Source organism: Eleutherodactylus coqui, chromosome 3, assembly GCF_035609145.1.
Source record: "Eleutherodactylus coqui strain aEleCoq1 chromosome 3, aEleCoq1.hap1, whole genome shotgun sequence".
In the NCBI taxonomy this organism is placed as follows: domain Eukaryota; kingdom Metazoa; phylum Chordata; class Amphibia; order Anura; family Eleutherodactylidae; genus Eleutherodactylus; species Eleutherodactylus coqui.
In genome coordinates, this window is record NC_089839.1 from 4352404 (window position 1) to 4377095 (window position 24692).

The 24692-nt window shown below is 46.1% G+C and overlaps 1 protein-coding gene across 1 annotated transcript in view; it reads right to left on the bottom strand.

Annotated features, from left to right (window-relative positions):
- Nucleotides 1-4013: 4013 nt before the first annotated feature.
- Nucleotides 4014-24692, bottom strand: part of USH2A (usherin) — a 903954-nt gene continuing 883275 nt past the window's right edge. Inside the window, exons 67-70 of the mRNA XM_066594449.1 lie at nt 8306-8550; nt 8098-8193; nt 6038-6250; nt 4014-5174 (exon numbers count right to left, since the gene is read on the bottom strand). Of these exons, the coding sequence (XP_066450546.1) occupies nt 5085-5174; nt 6038-6250; nt 8098-8193; nt 8306-8550 (644 nt within the window). The 3' untranslated portion in view covers nt 4014-5084. The remainder of the gene's footprint in view (nt 5175-6037; nt 6251-8097; nt 8194-8305; nt 8551-24692) is intronic.

Sequence of the window (24692 nt, forward strand, 5' to 3'; positions counted from 1 at the left end):
ATGCACAGGTCACATGCACTCTTCACTTTCTTAATATGCCTCAATCTCCCTGATGCCACTGACAAGCTTAATAGCCACCCTCACAAATCTCCTAACCACCTGCTCACCCTTTCTATCCTGCTTCTACTACCAGCGGGGGTTATAACTTCCAATCCCGGTCCACCATTCAGTGCTCCTATTACCCCCCACCTCCCTCATTGAGACATTCTTCAAGTCCAAGTACTAGCCCATATATACCTTCCCCTGTCTCTTTTCAATGTGCGCTCTGGAATTGCCAGACAGCATGCAACAAACTCCCCACCATCCACAACTTTTTCACTACTAAATTTCTAAACCTGCTAGCGCTCACAGAAGCGTGGCTGCAGCAGTCTGACATGGCTTTCCCTGCTGTACTGTCTTACAATGGCCTGCAGTTCTCTCATACCCCAAGCCCGGAAAACAGGCGTAGTGGAGGAGTAGGTGTTCTTCTATCTCCGCAATGCACCTTTCAGGTCATCCTCCCCGATACCCTCACTCACTTTCCCATCGTTTGAGATACATACCCTATGACTTTTTCCGTCCACTGTCCATGCGAGTAGCAGTTATCTACCGCCCCCTAGGTCCTCCCTACCTGCCCCTGGCTCCCCCACTTCCTATCCTGCAAAATCCCAACCCTCACCTTTAACATCCCCACCAATGACCCCATCTGCCTCTCAGCTTCTATTGTTTACCTCTTCCCTTGATCTCTAACAACTCACAGCCTCTCCCACTCACAGAGATGGCAATACTCTTGATTTGGTCTGCCTTCATCACTACTTTGCTTCTCACTTCACTAATTCCCCACTCTTGGACCATAGTCTCCTCTCTCTCTGGGTCAAGCTCCCTAGCATCTCTCTAGCCTCTCCTACCCACCATATGTAGAGCAACGTTCAGGCTGTTCACACCCAAAACTTTGCTGAAACCCTTCAGTCCTCTTTGTGCCCTTTCTCTCTCCTCTCCAGCAACATGTCTGCCGCATATTACAACACTGCTCTCAAACATGCCCTGGATGAAGCGGCGCCCCCCGTGACCCAAGCCATCCGATGCAGACTGCAGCAACCCTGGCTCACGTCTCAAAGGCGCTTCATCTGGTGGTGCTCTAGATGTGCTGAACGGCTGTGGAGAAAGTCAAGAAAGTCCGCAGACATTCTCCACTTCATATTCATGCTCAGAACCTACAACCTAGACTTCCACCATGCCAAACAAGTCTACTTCACCTCTCTCATCTCCTCACTATCTCACAACCCTAAACGCCACTTTGACACATTTTTCTATGTTCTCAGCCCTAAATTGCATCCCCAGGTGACGGATCTCAGTGCCGAAGAGCTGGCTGGTTACTTCAAAAAGAAAAGCAACATCAGGCAAGAAATAACGTCCCAATCCCAGACTAGCCCGACCCTAATCTCTTTAGTACTGCATCTAGTTCCTGCTCACTCTCTGTACTTAAACCAATGACAGAGGAAGAAGTCTCCAGATTGCTTTCCTCTGCTCGCCCCACTACCTGTGCTAACGACCCTCTCCCCTCACACCTGCTCTGGTCCCTCTCCCTGGTGGTCATCTTCCACCTCACCATTATATTCAACCTCTCTCTGACATCTTCCTCTCGTCATTCAATAATGCTGTCATATCTGCACAGCAAAAGAAACACTCTTAACTCGACCGATGCTGCCAGTTAACTCTTATTCCCACCTCCATGACTTCTCCAAAGCAACACCAGTCCTCTGGAATGAGTTACCCCAAACTATCCAGGCAATCCCCAACACACAAAACTTCTGGCGTGCTCTAAAAATGCACCTCTTCAGGGAGGCATACCAGATCTCCTAAACCAAACCCCTATGTACTCTGCCTGGCAACATGGTTCCTGTCCTACTGATTGCAATCCCTACTAGCTGCCATTAACCGCCCCCTGCAGTCATACCGATTCAGCCACTATACGACCTGACCATTGTCTGTGTGTATAGCATCCCTCACTCTCCACCCCGCCATACTGGGCACATCTCCAGCCCCTTTACCTTCTGCATCCCCCCATTATCTGTAGTGTGTAAGCTTGTTGGAGCCCCTCACCCCTACTGTCTCCATCAACTGGTTATTAGTTGTAACTGTGTTTTTTTTTCTATTCCTTGTATTGTAGCAGACTGTTCTATAAGCTAGGCCATCTCTGGCCACTACAAGCAAACGGGTATTCTCACCTCTGTGCTGCGGAATATGTTGGCGCTATATAAATAAAGATTATTATTTTAAAGATAAAATCCTTTCATTTATTTAGAAATTGATGTCAGCAACACACTTCAAGGAAGTTGAGACGGGGTAACAAAAGGCTGGAAAAATAATAAGCACTAATAAAAAAAACAGCTGGAAGGTCAATTTTTCTACTAAGTCACATGACTGTGGTATAAAAGAACATTTTAGAGAGGCAGCATCTCAGAAGCAAAGATGGTCGGAGGTTCACCAATCTGTGAAAACTGCATCTAAAAATTGTAAAAATTTTTTTTAGAAAAATGTAATTCAACATAAGATTGTGAGGTCTTTAAATATCCCACCAGCTATAGTACAGAATATCATCAAAAGGTTCAGAAAATCTGGAGAAATTAATGTGCTTAAGGGACAAGGCCGACGGCCAGTATTGGATGAGATCTACGGGCCCTCAGGCGTCACTGCATTATAAAGAGACATGATTCTGTAATACTAATCCCTGCATGGGCTCAGGAATACTTCTAGAAATCCTTGTCTGTGAACACAGTTCGGCATTCAATCCACAACTGCAAGTTACAGCTGTATCATGCAAAGAAGAAGCCATATACCAACACAATCCAGAAACGCCAGCATCTTCTCTGGGCCAAAGCTCATTTAAAATAGACTGAGGCAAAATGGAAAACTGTTCTGTGGTTAGATGAATAACAATTTGAAATGCTTTTTGGAAACCACGGACGCCGTGTCCTGCCTATGGCATGGGCAGCTTACACATCCTGACTGGCACTATCAGTACTGAGCCGTATATAGAGGTTGTGGAACAGCATATGTTTCATCCAGACGTCTTTTTCAGGGAAGGCCTTGTATATTTCAGCAGGACAATGCTAAACAACATACTGCATCCATCACAACAACATGGCTTCACAGGAGAAGAGTCCGGGGTGAACTGACCGCCTGCAGTCCAGACCTTCCACCATATACTGCATCCATCACAACAGCTTCACAGGAGAACAGTCCGGGGTGAACCAGCTGCCTGCAGTCCAGACCTTCCACCATATACTACATCTGTCACAACAGCATGGCTTCACGGGAGAAAAGTCTGGGGTGAACCGGCCGCTTGCAGTCCAGACCTTCCTCCATATACTACATTCATCACAACAGCTTCACAGAAGAAGAGTGCGGGGTGAACCGGCTGCCTGTAGTCCAGACCTTCCACCATATACTACATCCATCACAACAGCTTCACAGGAGAAAAGTCCAGGGTGAACCGGCCGCCTGCAGTCCAGACCTTCCACCATATACTACATCCATCACAACAGCTTTACAGGAGAAGAGTCCGGGGTGAACCGGCCGCCTGCAGTCCGGACCTTTCACCAATAGAAAACATTTGGCGCTTTATGAAATGAAAAATCCAATAAAGAAGACCCAAAAATGTTGAGCAGCTAGAATCCTCCATCAGACAAGAAGGGGACAACCTTCCTCTCCTAAAACTCCAGCAATTGGTCCCCTCACTTCCCAGAAGAGTGGATGCTACACAGCAGTAGACACGGCCCCAACCAACTTTTGTGAGATGTGTCGCTGCCATCAATTTCTAAATGAGTTATATAAACTGAAATAAAACAATGTCCCCTCCCCCGTCTGATGTTCTATTGTAAATACAATATGGTTAGAGGAGATCTCCAATTCATTGCATTCTTATTTTCTTTACATTGTGTACAACATTCTAACTTGTTTTGTTCTCTGCTGCTCTAATACTGACATTTTAGAAATGTACTAGAATTCTGAGAGTGGAAGCCATGTAAATGGTGATGACAATTGTCCAGAATCTTCTCATTGTATATGTACTGTATTTATCTTTATACAAAACACAATAACACAGATTGATGAGAGGTCTACAAACGGTCCAACCAGAAAGATGGTGGAATTAAAGAAGTTGTGACAAGAGTATAACTTCTCCACTGTGCTTTGGGAAGGGATCATTGTATGATCAGCAGGGGTCCGACTGTTGGGATTTCCACAAACCATGAGAACGATTGTCCGTTTGCCATCCGGATGAACAGAAAATCAGGTGAGCATGTGCGCTGTCGTTCAGCTCATCTCTAAGGTATCGCTGAAGGTAGCTGAATACAAGCCCTTGGCGATCTCTGGAAGTCCCATACAAATGAGTTTAGCAACAGCGCAAGTATTCGACCATCTCTTCATTTATTTGTGGGAACCCTGTTCTCTTGATCGGTGCAGGTCCACGTAGTTGGACTCCTGCTGATTAGACGCACCCCTATCCACAACCCACTTAAGTGCAAGTATTCGTTTTGATGGTGGTCTTGCATTTTATCTATCTAGGTTGTTTTCCTTAGTTCGCTCTGTAGGAAAGACTACAATGTCCTTTGATACTTTTGAGTTGTCTTCACACTTTGCCCGAGAAGATTCCTATTGTCCTCTTTTCCTTATGCTGGATCATGATGGTCACTTGAGCGTTTTTGAAGGCAACATACTGCATTGGTTAGTCACTGTGCTTATTCATGATAAATGGGTGAATTCCATCTTATTGTTTTGTGCCTCAGACCGTAAAGAGGTCATTATTTAGAAAGGCCAAGCTCAACAGTGCCTTCCCAACAATGGTCACTATGACTATCACCATAGCACGGCACTGAATTGGTGAATGTCATTGTAGAACAATGATGGATTCAAACCCTACGATCCTTGTTATAGAATGGTTGTATGTGAAAAGTCATCTCCTCTGTCATCTTATGGGTGAAAGCCACATGCTGGTTAGTCATTGTAGTTGGCTCTATTGCACAGATGTTCATAGATGAATTGCCATTTCCTCGAAGTCTGCCAGTAAAGGCCCCATGTACTTGATCGCTCTGCTTCCAGTGTTATAAAGGTGTGTCGGTGAAGGCCGTATGTTGTTTAGTCACGGTGCTGAAGCTCTTTATGGTGCTGACAAGATCTTCATCATCCATAAACTAGGAAAAAGAAAGTCATTATTGAATCTCATTAACATACGAAGGGAGACACAATATGCATGGTGGATTTATGAGCACCAGCACTTGAGGCTTTTTTGCGTAGCTGTCCAAGGGGGCCTCAAGTTATAGCCAATACACAGATTCCTAATCCATAGCGTTTGGAGGAAGAACCCGCAGGAAGAGAATACCTCGGTTGTAAAACACAATAGGAGCGCAGAGATTTTAACTATATCTCCTATTGCATGACCTTTAATGGTTGCCTTAAGTTATTTTGTATTTATGCAATTTCACCGAAATTATGGTTTTATTAAAACATAACTCTTATTGGCAAAGGAGAAAACATCGTCTGAATACAGCTTAGAGTAGACAGCTTAAGATTTTATAATAAATTAGGAGTCTGTTGGTTTAGTGCCGTCGGTAGTCTCCAACATGATGACACTAATGAGCACCGTAGGAATACAGTAGGGTAAGGAAGTTGGTTGTTGCTATTGCCAGCGGTCTGGATACTACTGACCACACCACCTTACTGTGTTGTGACTTTGTGCTCCCTAACGAACCGAGGAAGCTCATTGAAGCTTCTGAACAAATAGGGGTCCGTTAGGGGATTTTAGGTTATGAAGGGAAGATTTCCGGTGTAGGGGGCTCTTTTCAGCGTGGTACTTCTTTTTTATACAGGCTTGAGACTTTAGAGCTAGTGCAGGACTCCAAAGACAGTCAGTCCTGTCCCTCTGGTAACCTTACTTTTTTTACGCCTTTCCTTACCTAAGTGTATCCCTACTATGCTGTTATTAAAAAAATCTAATTAGCGATCCAGATATTTGAACAACCTGATATTAATACGTCTTACAATAACATGCACTTACCATTCCACTGTCATGGCCCTGAATGGCACTATCCCAAATGGAGCTGTCCACTATAGACTTCTTATCGTGGGGATTAATGAGTTGACTGGCGCTGCGATACAAGGAGTTTTCGGAAAAGCTACGACTGATCTGACTTTGGCTTGTCTTCCTAACCACCATTGTATTGTGGCTCGTGTGAGTCTCCACTTCTGCAATCTTTACGTCCGATATTCCCTAATTAGAGCATCAATAGTTTAATAATAAAAACAGTTACAACCCATCAAGTGTGATAAGAGCGAGTAGACAAGACAGTCAGAGCCCACATGGGTTTGTGATGATCTGTAAGCTATGTATCATGAATTTGCATGCCTTTCATTCAACCAGCTCACAGTCCACAACTCCCCCATGACCACCACCTCCACCCCATTCAAATGGCATATCTTATTGATATGGCTTCCACATCTGTGGTAGGAAGACCCCATTAAGAGTTCAAAGGTGGAAACTAAGTGTGATGTTCCTAAGGTTCAGTGGTGAAGGATATTAGGCCTGAAGAATGTCTAGTAAATGAGATCAGCAAGTACTTCCTCCCCAGTTTCTTGCGTTCCACGCGGAAATATGATCCACCACTGTGTTCATAGAAATTAAAAGGCAGAAATCACACAGTTCACGCTAAGAGAAGTACAACACGGCACACGACTGTACCTCCAGGTGCATTATGTAACTTTTTAGAGTAATCCGATTTGATGAACCAGATACGTCGGCAACAAGATCACTCTGAGTGTTGAAAGACAGAAGAAAGTAAATGACCAGACGTCACCATTTCAACATCACCATTATATGCTCACCTCTGTTTTACAAGTTGGCCATCAAAGTCTGACTTCCCATAGAGTGAAGGGAATAAGTCAGACGTCTCTGGTGACAACTTCTCTTTCTTGAGAACAAAAGGATCCGGCGTGCTGAGATCCACCATGCCCAACCTGTTGGGGGAAAGCTGGACACCCCCATACGTATCAGATGATTGGCTGGTCCAGCTTAAAATCGGTGGGTTTGGCTGATGTTAGTTTACAATATACAACCATCTTAAGGCTTGGCTTAAACAATACAATTTTGGAAAGATCAACCGTAGCTTTGGTACATCTGTACACCCAGTTATTGTTTCTTCCTACCATCTATTATGAAGACCCCATAGTATATTTATTTCTTCAGCTGCTCATATCCTGCCCTTCACATGTTGAGCTGCAATATGAGGTATAGGCCATATACAAAAGTGGCGCTGTTTCAATTCTTATCTAACCCCTTTAACAGAACTTTTGACATTTTTTCCTTTGCACTAACTGTAGGAGTAAGACCGGTCTGACACAGTTGTAAGCCGTGGGGCTCCTGCAGCAGTTTCCATCTGTGAACCCAGCCACGACACTGGGTATTGCGGCAAAATTGTACTGCGCATGACCGCACAATCACGCACACAATCATGCGCAGTGCACCTTTTTTTTTTCGTTTATATTTCCCGCGCCGTCACTTAGCGATGACGCCTATACCCACAGCCTGAACGCAATGTAATTGGGCATGCGCATATACACGACAATAGAGAACAATGGGCTCTATCTTGCGCATATACCTGGCAAAATAGAACATGCTGCATTCTATTTTGCGCTTGCAGATTACGCAATTCCAACACACTAATGTGAGCAGAACTGCGTCCGCCAATGTTATTGATTGCCTGCGATTCACCGCGTTTCACACAGGTGTACAGAACACACATATTTTGCAATTCCAATATCGCCGTGTGAGCCCAGCCTAAGTCTTGGCTGCCCTATCATTGGTGAAGGATCTTGGCATGCCCAACGGTACCCATAATGATGACTGATGGATTATTGCTGTAGACAATGTTGCTTTCATCAGACCCATAACATCTCTCATTAGCTAGCGAGATGTTGTGCCTCTGATGCTGTGTGCCGCTGGGGTGCAGTTATGGCAGCACTGCTTGGCATCCCGGGAGACTTTTGAATGGAAGGTTCAACCAAACTCCTACTCGTCTCTACGGAATATGGTATTGCAACTTAATTTTCTATCATTCTTACCTTTTCTGGATTGTTTTCAACACACACTGGCAGATTAGAGACTTGAGAAACAGGGCATTTCAAAAGAGGCTGCAGACTACCAGAAACTGACCGTTTCTAGTTATCAAGACCAGGTAAAGAGACCGGAAGGAAGGAGACCATAAGAGAGTCAGAAAGAGAGAAAAACAGTGAGAGCGTCTCACAGCAAAGCACTCTAATCTCTACGTACCGTGTAGGTGTCGCTTTCTGAGTAAGCACTTGCTGGATACATTCGCTGTTGGAGTGGCACCAATGGCGGCCGCTCTCTCGGATATGGCTGCTTCGTTAACTTTCTCTGTAGGATAAGTGAGAGAAGAATGGCCAACAGCAGTAGGGCTAATAAAGCCATTAGGAGTATAAACCAAAGCTCCGTGTAGATGACGTTCCCTCTCGTCTCCATCCCGTTTTTTGTGCTTGGATTTGATTGTTCAGGAGCTAAAGAGAGAAGAGAAGGAGCTTATCCCCATCCCATTAAATAATATATATTGACTCGATGGAAATTACCGACTTAGACTTTAATTAACTTGCAATGTCCATTGCACTGATCCAATTTATAGAACCAACGCAAAGCTAATTTAATATGCATGCAATCAAATACACATCGGAGTCCGACGTCGAGGTGATATTGTTCTGTTTTGCAGGAAATAAAAATCTTATTAAACTACTGAAACAGAGCATTTCACATTTTTTTTTTGCTTGATTGGTCTGTTTGATTTTGTGATTTTTCAATATTTTTTTCCCTAAATGAAAGTACATTTTTTTAAACAATAACTAATATCACATGAGATCTTCTGCCTCTGCGGAATACAAAAGTAGTTGACAGGAAATTGGATGGGAAAATAGTTGGGTTTGTGTCTTCAAGCTTGATTATATCTCTATTCTTGCCATCAAATCTATGGAGCATTCTGTAAACCTGATGGATCACCAGTCATTGGGGTCCACTGGGCACTACGGTATTTGAATCCATTGTAAAATAGTCTTGATACAAAGTTATGATTTCCATTGAGAACCTACAAATGTTCTCCTTCTTCCGAGTTGAGTTGTTGAGATCAGAAGAGTTGATCCAGGGGAGAATTTTGGGGTCTTCCATTTGAACAGAGCTCTGTTCCTCTTGTGCTCAGTTGTTACTTTCTCAGAACATCAGGTTAGAAGATCCATAGGAAGACAATTCAGGTAAGTCTTTCAGATGAACTAAGAGTGCTCTGATGCCCCTCTGCTCTGTGCTCAGTGGACAATGGGAGCAGATCAGGAGGGAAGATCTGGAGATAATTTGGGTGTCTTCTTGCTGGAAAGATGAGGTCAATATACAAAACTGAGGTCAAGAAAGATGGAGTTCTTGTGTAATGGTGAGATAAGCAAGCAGCAAACCGATATATCATGGTCAGGGTACAAGCAAAGGTCAGGACAGGAAAGCTGGGTGAACCAAGAGTCAGTCAAGATACAGCAGCACCTTTGCAGAAACATATGGAACCAAGTCCTAAGGCACCCTGCAGTTGGGGAGGGTGCCTTAACATTTTTAGTGCCCAGCGCTAGACTGTGATTACTGTGGGGCTCAAATGTTATTTATATTTTCCTGATTTTATGCAGTATATTATATAAACCTAACAAAACTTTTACTATTGAAGGAAATTCATAGTCTGCAGAGGGAAAAGCCATGATGAAGGTGGTGCAGGGTCTGACGTACATGACTACATGAGAAGGTGAAGGTGGGGACGGCAAGCAGTAGATGGGGGAGGTAGCTGAAGCCGTCGGCCACGATTGTTTCCTAAGAGGCGTACTTTCTATTTTAATTACATGCTATTCCTTTGTATGGTCCGCAAAGCCCTAGGAATCTCAGCAGCGTCAGGACTAGGTCAAGTATGGGACCTACAATGGTGAGAGATTGCAGCAGATAAGACTGCAGAGCACCAGGTGAACCCAAATTCAGCATCAAGATGTACAGATGGCCTCTGTTCACCACCCCAGAGTCAAGAGAAAAGGTTCCCATACACCTTAAATAGTTGTCCTTATGACAACAGCCATTTCTTTCAACTTCTCCATACACATGAATCTCAGATTTGCTGTGCATTAATCCTTTCCAATCCATTTTTGATTGGGGTTTCCTAGGGGGCATGCTGTTTCTGCCATTATACAACAGCACCAACCTTTCCAACATCATCTGGCGGGTGAGGATCAGGGGGTCCCCACACACATACAATAGTTTTTCAGTTCTGTCACAATTGGTTGATTTGGATAACTTTTCCCTAATATATATATGGTTGCCTTGAGAGTCATTGCTTGTCTGGGACTCCCGACCTAAAGGCACCCATAAACATTGGTGTTTAGTAGAGATGAGTGAGCACCAAAATGCTCGGGTGCTCGTTACTCGGGACGAAATTTTCGCGATGCTCGAGGGTTCGTTTCGAGTAACGAACCCCATTGAAGTCAATGGGCGACCCGAGCATTTTTGTATTTCGCCGATGCTCGCTAAGGTTTCCTTGTGTGAAAATCTGGGCAATTCAAGAAAGTGATGGGAACGACACAGCAACGGATAGGGCAGGCGAGGGGCTACATGTTGGGCTGCATCTCAAGTTCACAGGTCCCACTATTAAGCCACAATACCGGCAAGAGTGGGCCCCCGCCCCCCTCCCAACAACTTTTACTTCTGAAAAGCCCTCATTAGCATGGCATACCTTAGCTAAGCACCACACTACCTCCAACAAAGCACAATCACTGCCTGCATGACACTCCGCTGCCACTTCTCCTGGGTTACATGCTTATAGCCGGTTCCACTGAAGCAATGGGCTGCCGGCGTGCGCGGGATGAATTGTCGGGAAGGGCTTAAATATAGAAGCCCTTCCCTGCAATTCATCCAGAAATGTGTAAAAATAAAAAAAATATATACTTACCTTGTCCCGGCAGACGGAGTTCAGCGCGGCCTACAGTGGGTGTGAAGGGGGGGTGAGTCAGACCTGCCCCCTGATTGGCTCAGCCCATTGCTTTCAGTGGAACCTGCTGTATTGCCGGCTCCATTGAATTCAATGGGCAAACATCGTTCTTCTCTGCCACAGCTGTTACAACTGTGGCAGAGAAGAATGATTTGTCTTCTATATGTTCTCAATGGGGTCGGCGCTGCTAACGCCGGCCCCATTGAGCGCATATAGAGAAGAGAACAGGAATCGCAGATCGCAGATAGGTGCGATCTGCGATTTCTGACTATAGCTAAGAAGGACCGTTGGGGTTCTTGAAGCCTAAAATACTCCTAACACTCTCCCTATAGCAGCTCCGGCATCAGCAGCACTTTCCCTGATCTCTGTCAGAACGCATCTGAGGCGAGCCGTGGGCAGGCAGATTTTAATACTCGGGTGACACCTGATCTCGCCAGCCACTCACTGCAGGGGGTGGTATAGGGCTTGAACGTCGCAGGGGGAAGTTGTAATGCCTTCCCTGTCTTTCTATTGGCCAGAAAAGCGCGCAAATTTCTCAGGGAAGAAAATGAAAGTAACTCGAACACCGCGTGGTACTCGTCTCGAGTAACGAGCATCTCGAACACGCTAATATTCGCACGAGTATCAAGCTCGGACGAGTACATTCGCTCATCTCTAGTGTTTAGTTGTCTGAACCTCTGATAACAGTGGATCTAGATGATTCTCTAACGTCTATGGGCTGGTTCAACCTTTCTCTGACAGATGATGTTTGGCTAAGTCCAATCATTCATGTATCTGAGGAGCCGATACAGCTGTCAGATGAACACGTGTTTAAGAGTGGTTGAAAGTGTGTTCGTACTTAAAGCGGCAAATCTCACCGCCGCCCCAAAACAACACACCCGTTTCTACATGTGCCAGTTTTGTGTAAATTTTTTACCATCATGAATCACATAAAACACATCAATACACTGTGAGAGGGCACGGGTGCGGGGCTCAGGACCCCATGATTTTCAGGAGATGACTTTCAGTCAGACCGGGGTATAGCAAATGGTTCCAGCTCTGAAACCGGGAGTACCAGGCCCAGCTCCTTCAGAATCACGATTGTGCCCCATTTTGACATATTAAGGCAGGCATGCTAGTAGGAACTCGTGTCCCAGGTCCAGCTATACTACTTCAGGAGACGTCCGAGTTTGGAATTAGGCCATGTTAGTGGCTGTGGCTTGGAGACTCTGAGAATAGCTGACAGACGGTTCAGGAGTTGACATCTTTGCTCAACAAACTTTAAGTATAACAACAACCGAACAGTTCAAGGACTGGAGTTGAGAAACACTGTTGTAAGGGGTTCACCCTACTGATTTACACACTGGTTGTGTGTTTGAGGACCTCGGGCTCTGCTGTGGTGCAGTGAATGGTACTGTCTCCCCCACCCGAATGACATCACGGCCAAGGAGCAGGCAGCAGAGTACAGGCCTAGGCCCCACCCACTTCATCCGGAACATTCTCAGGCTCCTGCTATATAAAAGAACAGCTGGAGGGACATCAGACATCAGTGGTGTGGAGCAGAGCAGCACACAGACAGAGCCAACAGCAGCAAAGACCCTGAAGTGGTCGAGGCTGTTCACAGCAGCACAGGTGTGGCAGCCGAGCGCAGACCTTCATGGGAGAGGGGAGACAGCAGGGGAATAAACAAGATGGTTGTTATGGACGGCACTGTTGTCCCTCCCCGGAGCAACCAGACACGGCCTGTCTAGGCTGCGCACAGTGGTAAAAAATACAAGGGTAGCCCTGAATGCTGCCATTTAAATATTCACGTGACGCCAGTACCTTTACCAAACCAGATTTGATTAAGTAAACCGAAAGTACACTCAATAACTTCACAGCAACGGAACAGTTCAACTTTACAATGCAGCATGGGACATAAACCTCTCAGACATAGCTTTAAATACCAGCCCTTTTTGGTCTGCTTCTATCCTGAGGCATAAGTTCATTCCATCCTGATTAGTACACCTGGTAATGGCCGTTTTCCTCCTAGTTCCTAGGAATCTGCCCTGTCGGTACTTCCTTCACCAGCAGGGGTGAAAAAGACTCCCTCCACTCTGGCCATTAAGCCTTGACCTCTTCATTCTGCTGAACTTAGCTACACTCCATGAGCCAACTCCATACTCTGGCTCTGGGCTCCTCAAAACACACTCTGTCCTTTATCCTTTCCAGAAGGACTTAAACCTAGCTTAGCTCATAGCCAATCCTACACCAGTAGGCAGTCTGTTTACCCAATCCTGCAAACACCATACATTTGGCCTATTATTGACCTAGGCAAAGCCAATACACAAGCCACCCATTGAACAGTACAAACACATAGACAGACTGCAGGAGACAAACATTAAAGTGCTGGAGAGTCCCTACTGTGGGACAGGCAGCAGTTCCTCCATACTGGAGAGGCTGTTAAGAGAGTTTCTCAATGGGTGAATGAGAGCGACCATCAGAGGGCCCTAAGGACTTGGGGACTGAAGAAGTGGTGCATGTGGAGCAGCCGGACTATCGGAGTGAAGGGTCCTGCAGTAGTTGTTAGGAGAGGGAGTCTCCCTTCATGCAATCGCTTGACACCGCGTCGGCGGTGGTGCCGAAGAGATCAACACTGCACTGTTGGAGATTGAGTCAGGAAGACGAGGATGGCTGTAAATGTATTTGCAAGGGTTAATGGTTTATGGTTGTGGTAATGTAAAATGTGATGCTATATGGTAGCAATGCAACAATATGATGTGATTGTGAGGAAGGACGTAATGGCGAAGCGAGGAACATGTCGGAGAGGCAATGCAGATTGGACCTCTTGATTTAAGTGACGTCTACAACATGTTAACATAGAGGACGCTGCTCCTATGGCACATCTGAGATCGGGGCCTACGGCTCACGATGATGTAGGTAACAGACAAGAAAAGTTGTAAAAGACCCTAATAGTTATGTGAGACGTCTTGTGCCTTGCTGCTACTAAAAGGAAGACCTGAAGGAAACGCACATGTTGGCGAGCGACGCCGGATGCGGCAGACATATTTTGGGCCACTGTCAATATTTAGAGTATCGTCTCTTTAAGAGAGCTTTATGTAACAAGTTAGTGTGCTACATTAAAGTACACAACCCCCCTGCGCAGTAAAGCCCTGTTTGTTTGGTTGATGTTCAATAAAGTTGCTTTTTAAACAAAACTGTGCGGCCTGGGCCTCCGTCTGTCATTACCGCGCCCATCATGTTACCTACCACATGGGCACGTTCGCCGCCACAATGTCACTACTGCGCTGTGCGCACACACCCCGACGACCGGGCGCCTTTCTACTCACATTACGCCCCTCGTCCCACCCCCTCTTAAAGCCACAGTTCACGTCAGCAAAACATCATGTAACGCTCTTAACCCTTTAACGAAACACGACATACGTTTTACGTCCTGTGCATGTGGTGTTTGTATGGAGGGGGGTTGAGAGCCAATGGTGGATGCCGACTGTTTCTCACAGCTGAGAATCAACAATCCCGATCAGTATGAACGCTGATTGTGGCTGTCAGCCTTGTAAATGTTGCTGTGAGTTCCGACACTGGCATTTAAATCCCCCAATTGGTTTAGCAGGGCCCCAAATAGTCCCTCACCCATGATAAGATTACGAGATACTCTTCGGTTACCATGGAAACCTTCTGAAGGCCCCCAGCACTGCCGTGGCTGATTGCCTATTAAGCCATGCTTGTTGCGTGGCTTAATAGACTGCCTTTCAGATCGCGGTAAAATGTAAAACTATATTAATACATCATAGTGTAGGAACAATCAAACAATCGCAGGTTCCCTACAAGGAATAAAACAATGCAAGAATGAGTTTAATGAGTTTTATTAATTATTAGCAAAAAAAAAAAAGGCATCTGCCATTTAACCCCGCTTTCCCTATACTTGTAATAAAAAAATAACTTATTTGGTTGACTGTCGGTCTGATGTAGTAAAGTAACATCATTTATCCCAGATTGTGAATGTTATCAGGAAGAGATACACAACTGCAGAAAAAGTGATGAAAAGTCGTACGTACTCCAAAATGCTGGCAATAGGAACTACAGGATGTCCGGCCAAGAGTGCGGCCTGCACAACTAGGTGGAAGGAAAAACGTTCTGGCGGCCGGCAGAAGGTGGCAGAAAATTGTTGTTATTTTTCAAAGATATATATTTTTTAAAGCGATACAGCGGGGAAAAAAATCCCCTATAAATAAATCCCGTGGTAATCGTGCGAACAGAATAACGCTATTATGTCATGTTTGACCACAGCAGTATATAAAGAGGGTGCAGGCTGCAGCCGCTCCTAAACTTCTTACACGTAGGCTCCCGCTCCTTTCTCTTTTCCGCGACAGCCCGCAAGTCTCTTTATTCTAATCCATAACCCGACTTCTGCCCCCGGTGCCCGAGGCCTCCAATCACACTTACCCCTATCACCATCATTAGGAGCGCTGCCAATTATCGCCTGTTACATTGCACTGGCACGGCCGCCTCTGCAGTCCCGTCTGCCCTTGTCCCGCTGCCCCACCAGCCCTGCTCCCTTATAAACTACTTATGAAGTGTTCCGCATGAGCGGCCCCCTATTATGGTGGATGGCGTCCTGTCTCCCGCTCGGCCTCGGCTCCTATTATGTGTCTCTTATTAATCTGCACATACTTATTTTCTTCGGTTCTGGCTGGCTGCACATTTGCATCTCCATACATCGTCTTACTAATAGGTCATTATACCCCCTCCTCGCACCGCAGCCAATATATGAGGCTCCCCGGATTCGGACTGTAATCTGGAGAATGTGAGTTCTGCTGATTCGTTACCGCTGCTGCTCTCTTCCTAGTGAACTTATCTGAAGTCGTATATGGGAAAAGCTGCCAATACAATCTGGAGTATAAAGGGTTAACATGCAGAATATACAGGGGTGTAATAACCTCTCCCTGCTATATGGAAGAAGCCTGATGGGTAGGTGACACCCCCAGCTGATGCCAGTATGTCACTTGCTAACCATGTAGCGGTCGCAGTATGGTTGGTGCACGGTTGTGCTGCGCTTAAAAACGGTGTTGGTTGCGGGTTTATTGCTTATCGTCGCTGTTTTGGTAAACTTCTTTATGTCCATGTAAGGGACCCAACCTAAGGGTTAAAAGGCTGATATGGAGATGGACTGTACTCTGCACCGAAAATTGCACCAAAATCACTGCATGCGCTAAATTTTGGTTCAACAGAACTGAGCGTGCTCATTGCTCAGTGGACACTTACTGACTGGATGAGGCCCTCACAAGGCGAGAACGCAGGGGCTGAAGTGAGGGGGAGAAGCTGCTGACTAAGGGACTGAGAAGGAAGAAGACGCCAGCCAGGAGGACAAGAGGCCAGCTGAGAGGACACAGAAGAGAGATTGCCTCATCCAGGAGAGCAGGAGACTGAACTGGGACTGCCCAAACGACTGAGGAAGAAGCGGAGAGCAGTGCGTCAGATCCTTAAACAACACAGTCGTACTGCTGGTCATTGACTTGTAAGTGAGGCCAGCCTCAGTAAAAACCGGTAGGTGTGCACACCAATAGGGACAGGGACTAAAGCCGTCTGTACATGGATGTCAGTCTATGCTGCGTATGTTCAGTGTGGATTCCACTTTTCCAAAGGGGGTAAAATCTTCTAGATAGATAGAAATGAGATATTGTTACGGATGGTGAGTGTGGACCCACTGTGCCAACTTACCAGATAGGCTTTGGACCCTAACCGATGTGGTTGGCAGCTGACCATGGCGGACATGGGTACTGGAGAAGGACACAGTGAGACAGACTTACCTATGAGCAGGTTAACACTGTTAAGGTACACCTAGTACAAGCGAGGACCGATGACACCAACCAGGCAACGTCGGTTGGGAACTCTCGCCCCAGGCTAAACAGGGGAATGGGAAGAACCCTGCCTTTAAGCAGGGTAGACATCCTAATAAGAACGGTCCGGTGGTCTTCACCTTGGCACTAACTCTCCTTGACAGGGCACAGGAGAAGTGCGCTGAACATAGGACACACCGCAGTGCACAATAAACACGGAACACCGCTGACTTACCACAGAAGCGGGAATGATACAAAGGCAGGAAGGCAATGGACAAACACAGAGAGAAAAGCACTGGGCCAAGAACTTGCAGGAATGTCAGCGACAGACTGAAAACAACACACACCAATACTAAGGCAATGAGGGAGGATTCATAGTTTAGCTAAATAGGGAAGTAATTGCTCACGCCTTGCCGCTGAACTGGGAGCACTAAAGAGAGTAACCAATGCATTGTTAGCAAGAAGTGTACAGCAGTGCAAGTTGCAGAGGAAACATGACGACGCCCGTGTCTGCCAGAAATAGCAGGAGGCAGTCATATCTGAAAAGTGGGCCAGATAGATAGATAAATATGAGATAGATAGATAGATATGAGATAGATAGATAGATATGAGATAGATAGATAGATAGATAGATAGATGGATAGATATGATAGTGTTACAGATTGTGGATCCACTGCACGAACCAACCAAGCCTAGACCGGTCCTGGAGTGGTCGGCAGCTGACTCCTCAGATAAAGGGATTATTGCCAGGAAAAGGGAGACTGACCATTGGCTGCAGAGGGAATGGAAGACCCCTACCCAAAGCAAGGCGATCACCCTGATAAGGACGGCCCTGTGCTGGAACCTCGGGTCTGACTATCCCTGATGGGGTAGCAAACGTAGGAACTGGCAGTAGATAGAGGAGCGCACAGATGCAGGGCAGAGCAAGGGCAAACCATAGACAGGAATGGGAACTGACAGAAAACAAACATACAGACAGATGCAGAACAGCATAAACAGAATCAGGACACCAACAAAGGAATACACACAGAACTCAGAGAGCGGGACAGAACTAAGGAACAGAGCACAGACAGAACTAAAACAGAAGTAGGCAACCAAAGAAAACAGAGTGTCAGAACCTAATACAAACACCAATTGTGGGGCAAAGGGGAAGTGCCACACCTCAGCTTAAACAGAGGAGTAATGCCTAATTAACCCCACAGGTGAGCTGGGAGTCAGAGAGCTGGTTAACCCTCTCAGTGCTGGACGAAAGCAGGCAGAGAGAGCAGAGATGCTTGCAGCTGCCAGGAACCGCATGAAAGTAGCAGAAGCAACCTGACAGATAGATATGATATAGAGAGATAGATAGATAGATAGATAGATATATAGATAGATAGGTAGATAGATAGAAATGAGATAGATAGATAGATAGATAGATAGATAGATAGATAGATAGATAGATAGATAGATAGATCGGAGATAGATAGATAGATAGATAGATAGATAGATAGATAGATAGATAGATAGATAGATAGATATGAGATAGATAGATAGGAGATAGATAGATGATAGATAGATATGAGATAGATAGATAGATATGAAATAGATAGCTAGATATGAAATAGATAGATAGATAGATAGATAGGAGATAGATAAATAGGAGATAGATAGATAGAGAGATAGATAGATAGATATGAGATAGATAGATAGGAGATAGATAGAGAGATAGATAGATAGAAATGAGATAGATAGATAGATAGATAGATAGATAGATAGATAGATAGATAGATAGGAGATAGATAGATATGAAATAGATAGATAGATAGATAGATATGAAATAGATAGATATGAGATAGATAGATAGATAGATAGATAGATATGAGATAGATAGATAGATAGATGAATAGATAGATAGATAGCACACATGAAAACATGGAGTTGATTCCGTTGCAGCTGATTAGCATTCAGAGGCTCTATGGGAGTCAGGTGAAACTCCATCCTCCACGTATGATTGCATGCCAGTTATATAGACATCAGTTGCTGATTTTCAGTTGATATGCACGAGGATGATATTTGTTGTGAGATCTATGTCTACTTTGTTACTGGAAAATTTAATAAAACTTGTTTTAAAAAAAAAAAGTAAAAAAAAAAAAAAAAGATAGATAGATAGATAGATATGAGATAGATAGATATGAGATAGATAGATAGATAGATAGGAGATAGATAGATAGATATGAGATAGATAGATAGATAGATAGATAGATAGATGGGAGATAGATAGGAGATAGATAGATAGAGAGATATGAGATAGATAGATATGAGATAGATAGATAGATAGATAGGAGATAGATAGATAGATAGATAGATATGAGATAGATAGATAGATAGATAGATAGATAGATGGGAGATAGATAGGAGATAGATAGATAGAGAGATATGAGATAGATAGATATGAGATAGATAGATATGAGATAGATAGATAGATAGATAGATAGATAGGAGATAGATAGGAGATAGATAGATAGGAGATAGATAGATAGATAGATAGATAGATAGATAGATAGATAGATAGATAGATAGATAGATAGATAGATAGATATGAGATAGATAGATAGATAGATAGATAGATGATAGGAGATAGATAGATATGAGATAGATAGGAGATAGATAGATAGATATGAGATAGATAGATATGAGATAGAAAGATAGATAGATATGAGATAGATCGATCTCTTAATTGGGGGCTACAGGGGTGTGGTGGTCCCAGCCTCGCTGTGGCTCCTCTCATTATTGCGGTTGGTCTATCGGGCAGGGAAGCCTTTCCTACGGCCGGCTGTAAAGCAGACTGATTCATGAGTCATGAAATGAGTAGAGCTCAATCTCTGGGCTGAGTACAGCGGGGTCTGTCACACTCCCCCTACATGCCCACAAATAGAATGTGTCAGCGCTGACTTACACTCGCGCGCCCGCATCCTCCGGGTGACTAATTTTAACCTTTATTTGGCATCTTCATTTACTAGAATAAACAGTGGCTTCTCCGCCACTTCCTGATGGCCCAACATAAAACCATGAATGAAGCCATAAAAAATAATGCAAGCGGCGGCACACAGCGCGCCAAGGCGGATATAATAGCAGCTGCCGCCCTCGGATAGGATCTGTTAACCCTGACACCACCGACATCTTCTCACCTGCCACACATATACATCTATGTCTCCGATCACATTTTGTATGTTTAGTATTTCATGCGCTCTCCTTGTAACTTCCATCTGAGACAATACAGATAGTTCTGCCCGCCGCGTGTGGATGGTGAGCTCTGCGGCCCATTGTAGACGGCTGGTACCTCTAATTACTGCTGTACAATGACCCTTACCCCTTGATGAAGCAGACACTTTTTTATTTCATTTTCTGTTTTTCCTCCCCATTTTCAAAAAATGGTACCTTATTTCCCCATCGCCGTCGCTGTCTGACAACCGGTTGTCGCTCTTCGCGGGACGTATTTTTCAGTGATACATTGTATCGTACCGTATAATGGAATGAAAAACTTTTAGAAATTTGTAATTGCAGTGAAATGGAAAAGAAACACAATTCCGCCATCGTTGGGGGGTCTCGTTTCTACGGCGGTTACACTGCAGCGCATTGACCTGATACCTTCATCCGGCGGGTCGCTCCGATCACTATGAGACCACATTTAGAGGGCATTTTGCTGCCCTGCTGTGAAATAAAATATCTTTGGAAAAGCATAAAGTTATTTTCTGCCGCCGTCTTCTGACCACCAAAACCTTTTATTTTTCTGTCGCCATGGTTGTGTGAGGCTCTGTTTTTGCGGGACGCTCTGTAGTGTCTATTGGTACCATTTTGGGGTACACGCGACTTTTTGATCTGTTTTCATTAAATTATTTCTTGGAGACGGGGTGACAAAAAAAGCGCGATTCAATCATTGTGTGTTTTCTTTCTGCCGGCGTTCACCGTGGGGGGATGAATAATGCATTACTTGGCTGGATCCAACACTCATGGACACAGTGACACCAAATATGGTTGGGATTTTTTTTGTATTAATGTGAAAAAGGGGTTTTGTTGTTTTTTTAAACTTTTTTTTACCTTTTATTTCATTTTCACTCATTTTCACTTTTTTTTTGGCCCCCTAAGGGGATTTGAAGTTGTGTTGTGTTGATTGCTCACACTGTGTAATGCAATACCACAGCATTGCATTATACCGCAATCTGACAGGCTGTCTAGGCTATCAGTCATGGCAGCCCTGAGGGTCTTCAGAAGGCTCCAGGCTACTATGACAACCCAACGGCACCTTCACAATCCCATTATTAAAGGATATCTGTCAGCATTGCTGTAGCCACTAAACGAGCAGCAGGACGGGAACACTGACATGGGGAACAGACTACATGTACCTCCTCACTGCTCACCCCGCAGCAGGAGGCCCAATATCAGCTACTGGAATTGTCACAAGCTGTATGCAAATGAGGTAAGAGGAGTCCCATGGGTGGTCCATTGGAAGATCTTGGTCCTGGATACTCTGCTCTAATAGGCCGAACCATGGTCTTTTTCAGCCTAAAATACTGTTACTATAGAGATGTGGACAAAGTGTCCCCCAATTATCCATATCAATTTGTCGTTCAGGACTCAGTGGACTCAATGAATTTACCCGTTCCTCCCCCTCAACTGTCAGGTCTTTGATGCCAGGAATCTTTGTTCCAATGGCAATAAAATTGGATTGACACTAGAGCTATAGCGTTCTCAGTCTGCAGTGCATAACACAGAGTGTGGGGACACAGCTACTTATATAGGGAAAGTTATACAGGACTCCTGATCCTCCGTGCAAGAACCCCAACGGTCCTTCTTCGGGCTACATCTGACCGTGTGCATTATAGTTGTGGCCTGCTGGGAGTTGTAGTGCATCAATTTTTTCATTACGCATCTAGGCCTGTTCCCAGCCTGTCAGTACTAGCGTTCTCAGCCTGCAGTGCCGTACAACCAGCTCTCACCGTGAAACTGCTCTCTAACATTTCCTAGCCTACTGCAAACGACTTCATTTATACCGTTCTGTGTCTGCAGTGCATTAGACCGCGGTCTCACCGCTAAACAGTACTGTAATATTACCGGGGCCACTGCAGAGTATTTCAGCTCAGTCGCTGTGCAGAGCGTCTCACAATACCCTTTCCTTTGTGGGGTTGAGATCGCAGCAGTTACCAGCACTATCCACTGGCTTTAGAGTCTTCTCCCCCTCCACACAGCCTCTATTATCTACAAGTCTCTGCCAGCGGTAAATTACCCTGAGGTATCAGCGCAAGACACAAGTCACAGCATAGAGCCGCCGCTATCTACAAGTCTCTGTGTGTGGTGAATTAGCCACAGTTGTCAGTGCTGTACAGTGGGGTAATTTATTTGGGCCCTGCTCTATCCTTAATCCGCCATGATGAGGAGTAGGGGTAAGGGTCGAGGACGTGGACGTCCAAGTGAGGGTGTGGGCACAGGCCGAGTTCCTGTTCCAGGTGAATCATAGCCGGCTGCTGCGGGATTAGGAGAGAGGCAAGTTTCTGGGGTCCCCAGCTTCATATCACATTTTTTGGGTCCACATGGTAGACCTTTATTACAAACAGAGCAGTGTGAGCAGGTCCTGTCGTGGATGGCAGAAAATGCGTCCAGCAATGTATCGACCACCCAGTCTTCTACGCAGTCCACTACTCCCGGCCTAGGGACTGCAACTCCGAATCCTCCGGCTGCTCCTCCTTCCTCTCAGCCTCCTCACTCCATGAAAATGACATGTTCTGAGCAGGCAGACTCCCAGGAACTGTTCTCGGGTCCCTGCCCTGAGTGGGAAAAACTGGTTCCTCTCTCACCTGAGGAGTTTGTCGTGACCGATGCCCAACCTTTGGAAAGTTCCGGGTGATGAGGCTGGGGACTTCCAGCAACTGTCTCAAGAGCTTTTTGTTGATCAGGATGATGAGACACAGTTGTCTGTCAGTGAGGTAGTAGTAAGGGCAGTAAGTCCGAGGGAGGAGCGCACAGAGGATTCGGAGGAAGAGCCGCTGGACGATGAGGTGACTGACCCCACCTGGTTTGCTAAACCTACTGAGGACAGGGCTTCAGATGGGGAGGCAAGTGCAGCAGCAGGGCAGGTTGGAAGAGGCATGGGGTGGCCAGGGGTAGAGGCAGGGCCAGAGCGAAGAATCCACCAACTGTTTCCCAAAGCATCCCCTCGTGGCAAGCCTCCATGCAGAGGGCTAGGTGTTCAAAGGTGTGGATATTTTTTAGCAAGAGCGCGGACGACCGGCGAACAGTGGTGTGCAACCTGTGTCGCACCAAGATCAGCCGGGGAGCCACCACTACCAGCCTCAGCACCTCCAGCATGCGCAGGCATATGATGGCCAAGCACCCCATAAGGTGGGACGAAGGCCATTCACTGCCTCTTGCCCTGTGCCACAACCTGCCACAGAGAGCCAATCCCCCTCCCAGGACACAGACACGAGCGCCTCCCGGCCTGCACCCACACTCTCACCTCCACCGTCCTCCACTCCATCCAGCAATGTCTCTCAGCACAGCGTTCAGCTGTCGCTAACACAAGCGTTGGAGCAAAAGCGCAAATACTCCGCCACCCACCTGCACGCACAAGCTTTAAACGTGCACATTGCCAAATTAATCAGCCTGGAGATGCTACCGTACAGGCTTGTGGAAATGGAGGCTTTCAAAAACATGATGGCGGCTGTCCCGCGCTACTCGGTCCCCAGTCGCCACTATTTTTCTCGGTGTGCTGTCCCAGCCCTACACCAGCACATCTCCCGCAACATCAATCGTGCCCTCACCAACGCGGTTACTGGGAAGGTCCACTTAACCACGGACACGTGGACAAGTACTGGAGGGCAGGGCCACTATATCTCCCTGACGGCACATTTGGTGAACTTGGTGGAGGCTGGGACCGAGTCAGAGCCTGGGACCACTCACGTCCTACCCACACCCAGAATAGCAGGTCCTACCTCGGTGCTGGTATCTGCGGCATTTTATGCCACCTCCTCCAAACCCTCCCCCTCCTCCTCCTCTGCCACTTCTACCTCTCAATTAAGAAGTCGCCAGCAGTCGGTGTCGTGCGGCGTGGCAGCACAGCGGTGGGCAAGCGTCAGCAGGCCGTGCTGAAACTAATCAGCTTTGGTGACAAGAGGCACACGGCCCCCGAGCTGCTGCAGGGTCTGACAGAGCAGACCGACTTCTGGCTTTCGCCGCTGAGCCTCCAACCGGGCATGGTCGTGTGTGACAATGGCTGTAACTTGATGGCGGTTCTGCAGCTCGGCAGCCTCACACACGTGCCATGCCTGGCCCACGTCTTCAATCTGGTGGTTCAGCAGTTTCTGAAAAAGTAACCCCACTTGTCTGACCTACTCGGCAAGGTGCGCCGCGTCTGCGCACATTTCCACAAGTGCACCACGGACGCTGCCACCCTGAGGACCCTGCAACGTTGGTTTCAGCTGCCAGAGCACCGACTGCTGTCCGACGTGCCCACATGCTGGAATTCTACACTGCACATGTTGGCCAGGCTGTACGAGCAGCGTAGAGCAACAGTGGAATACCAGCTGCAACATGGGCGGTGGAGTGGTAGTCAGCCTCCGCAATTCTTTACTAAGGAGTTTGCATGGATGGCAGATATCTGCCAGGTCCTCGGAAACTTTGAGGAGTCTACCCAGATGGTGAGCGGCGATGCGGCAATCATTAGCGTTACCATCCCGCTGCTTTGCCTGCTGAGAAGTTCGCTGCTAAGCATAAAAGCCGACGCTTTGCGGTTGGAACAGGAGATGGGGGATGACAGTATGTTGCTTGCTAGCCAGACCACCCTCATGTCTATATATAGTGC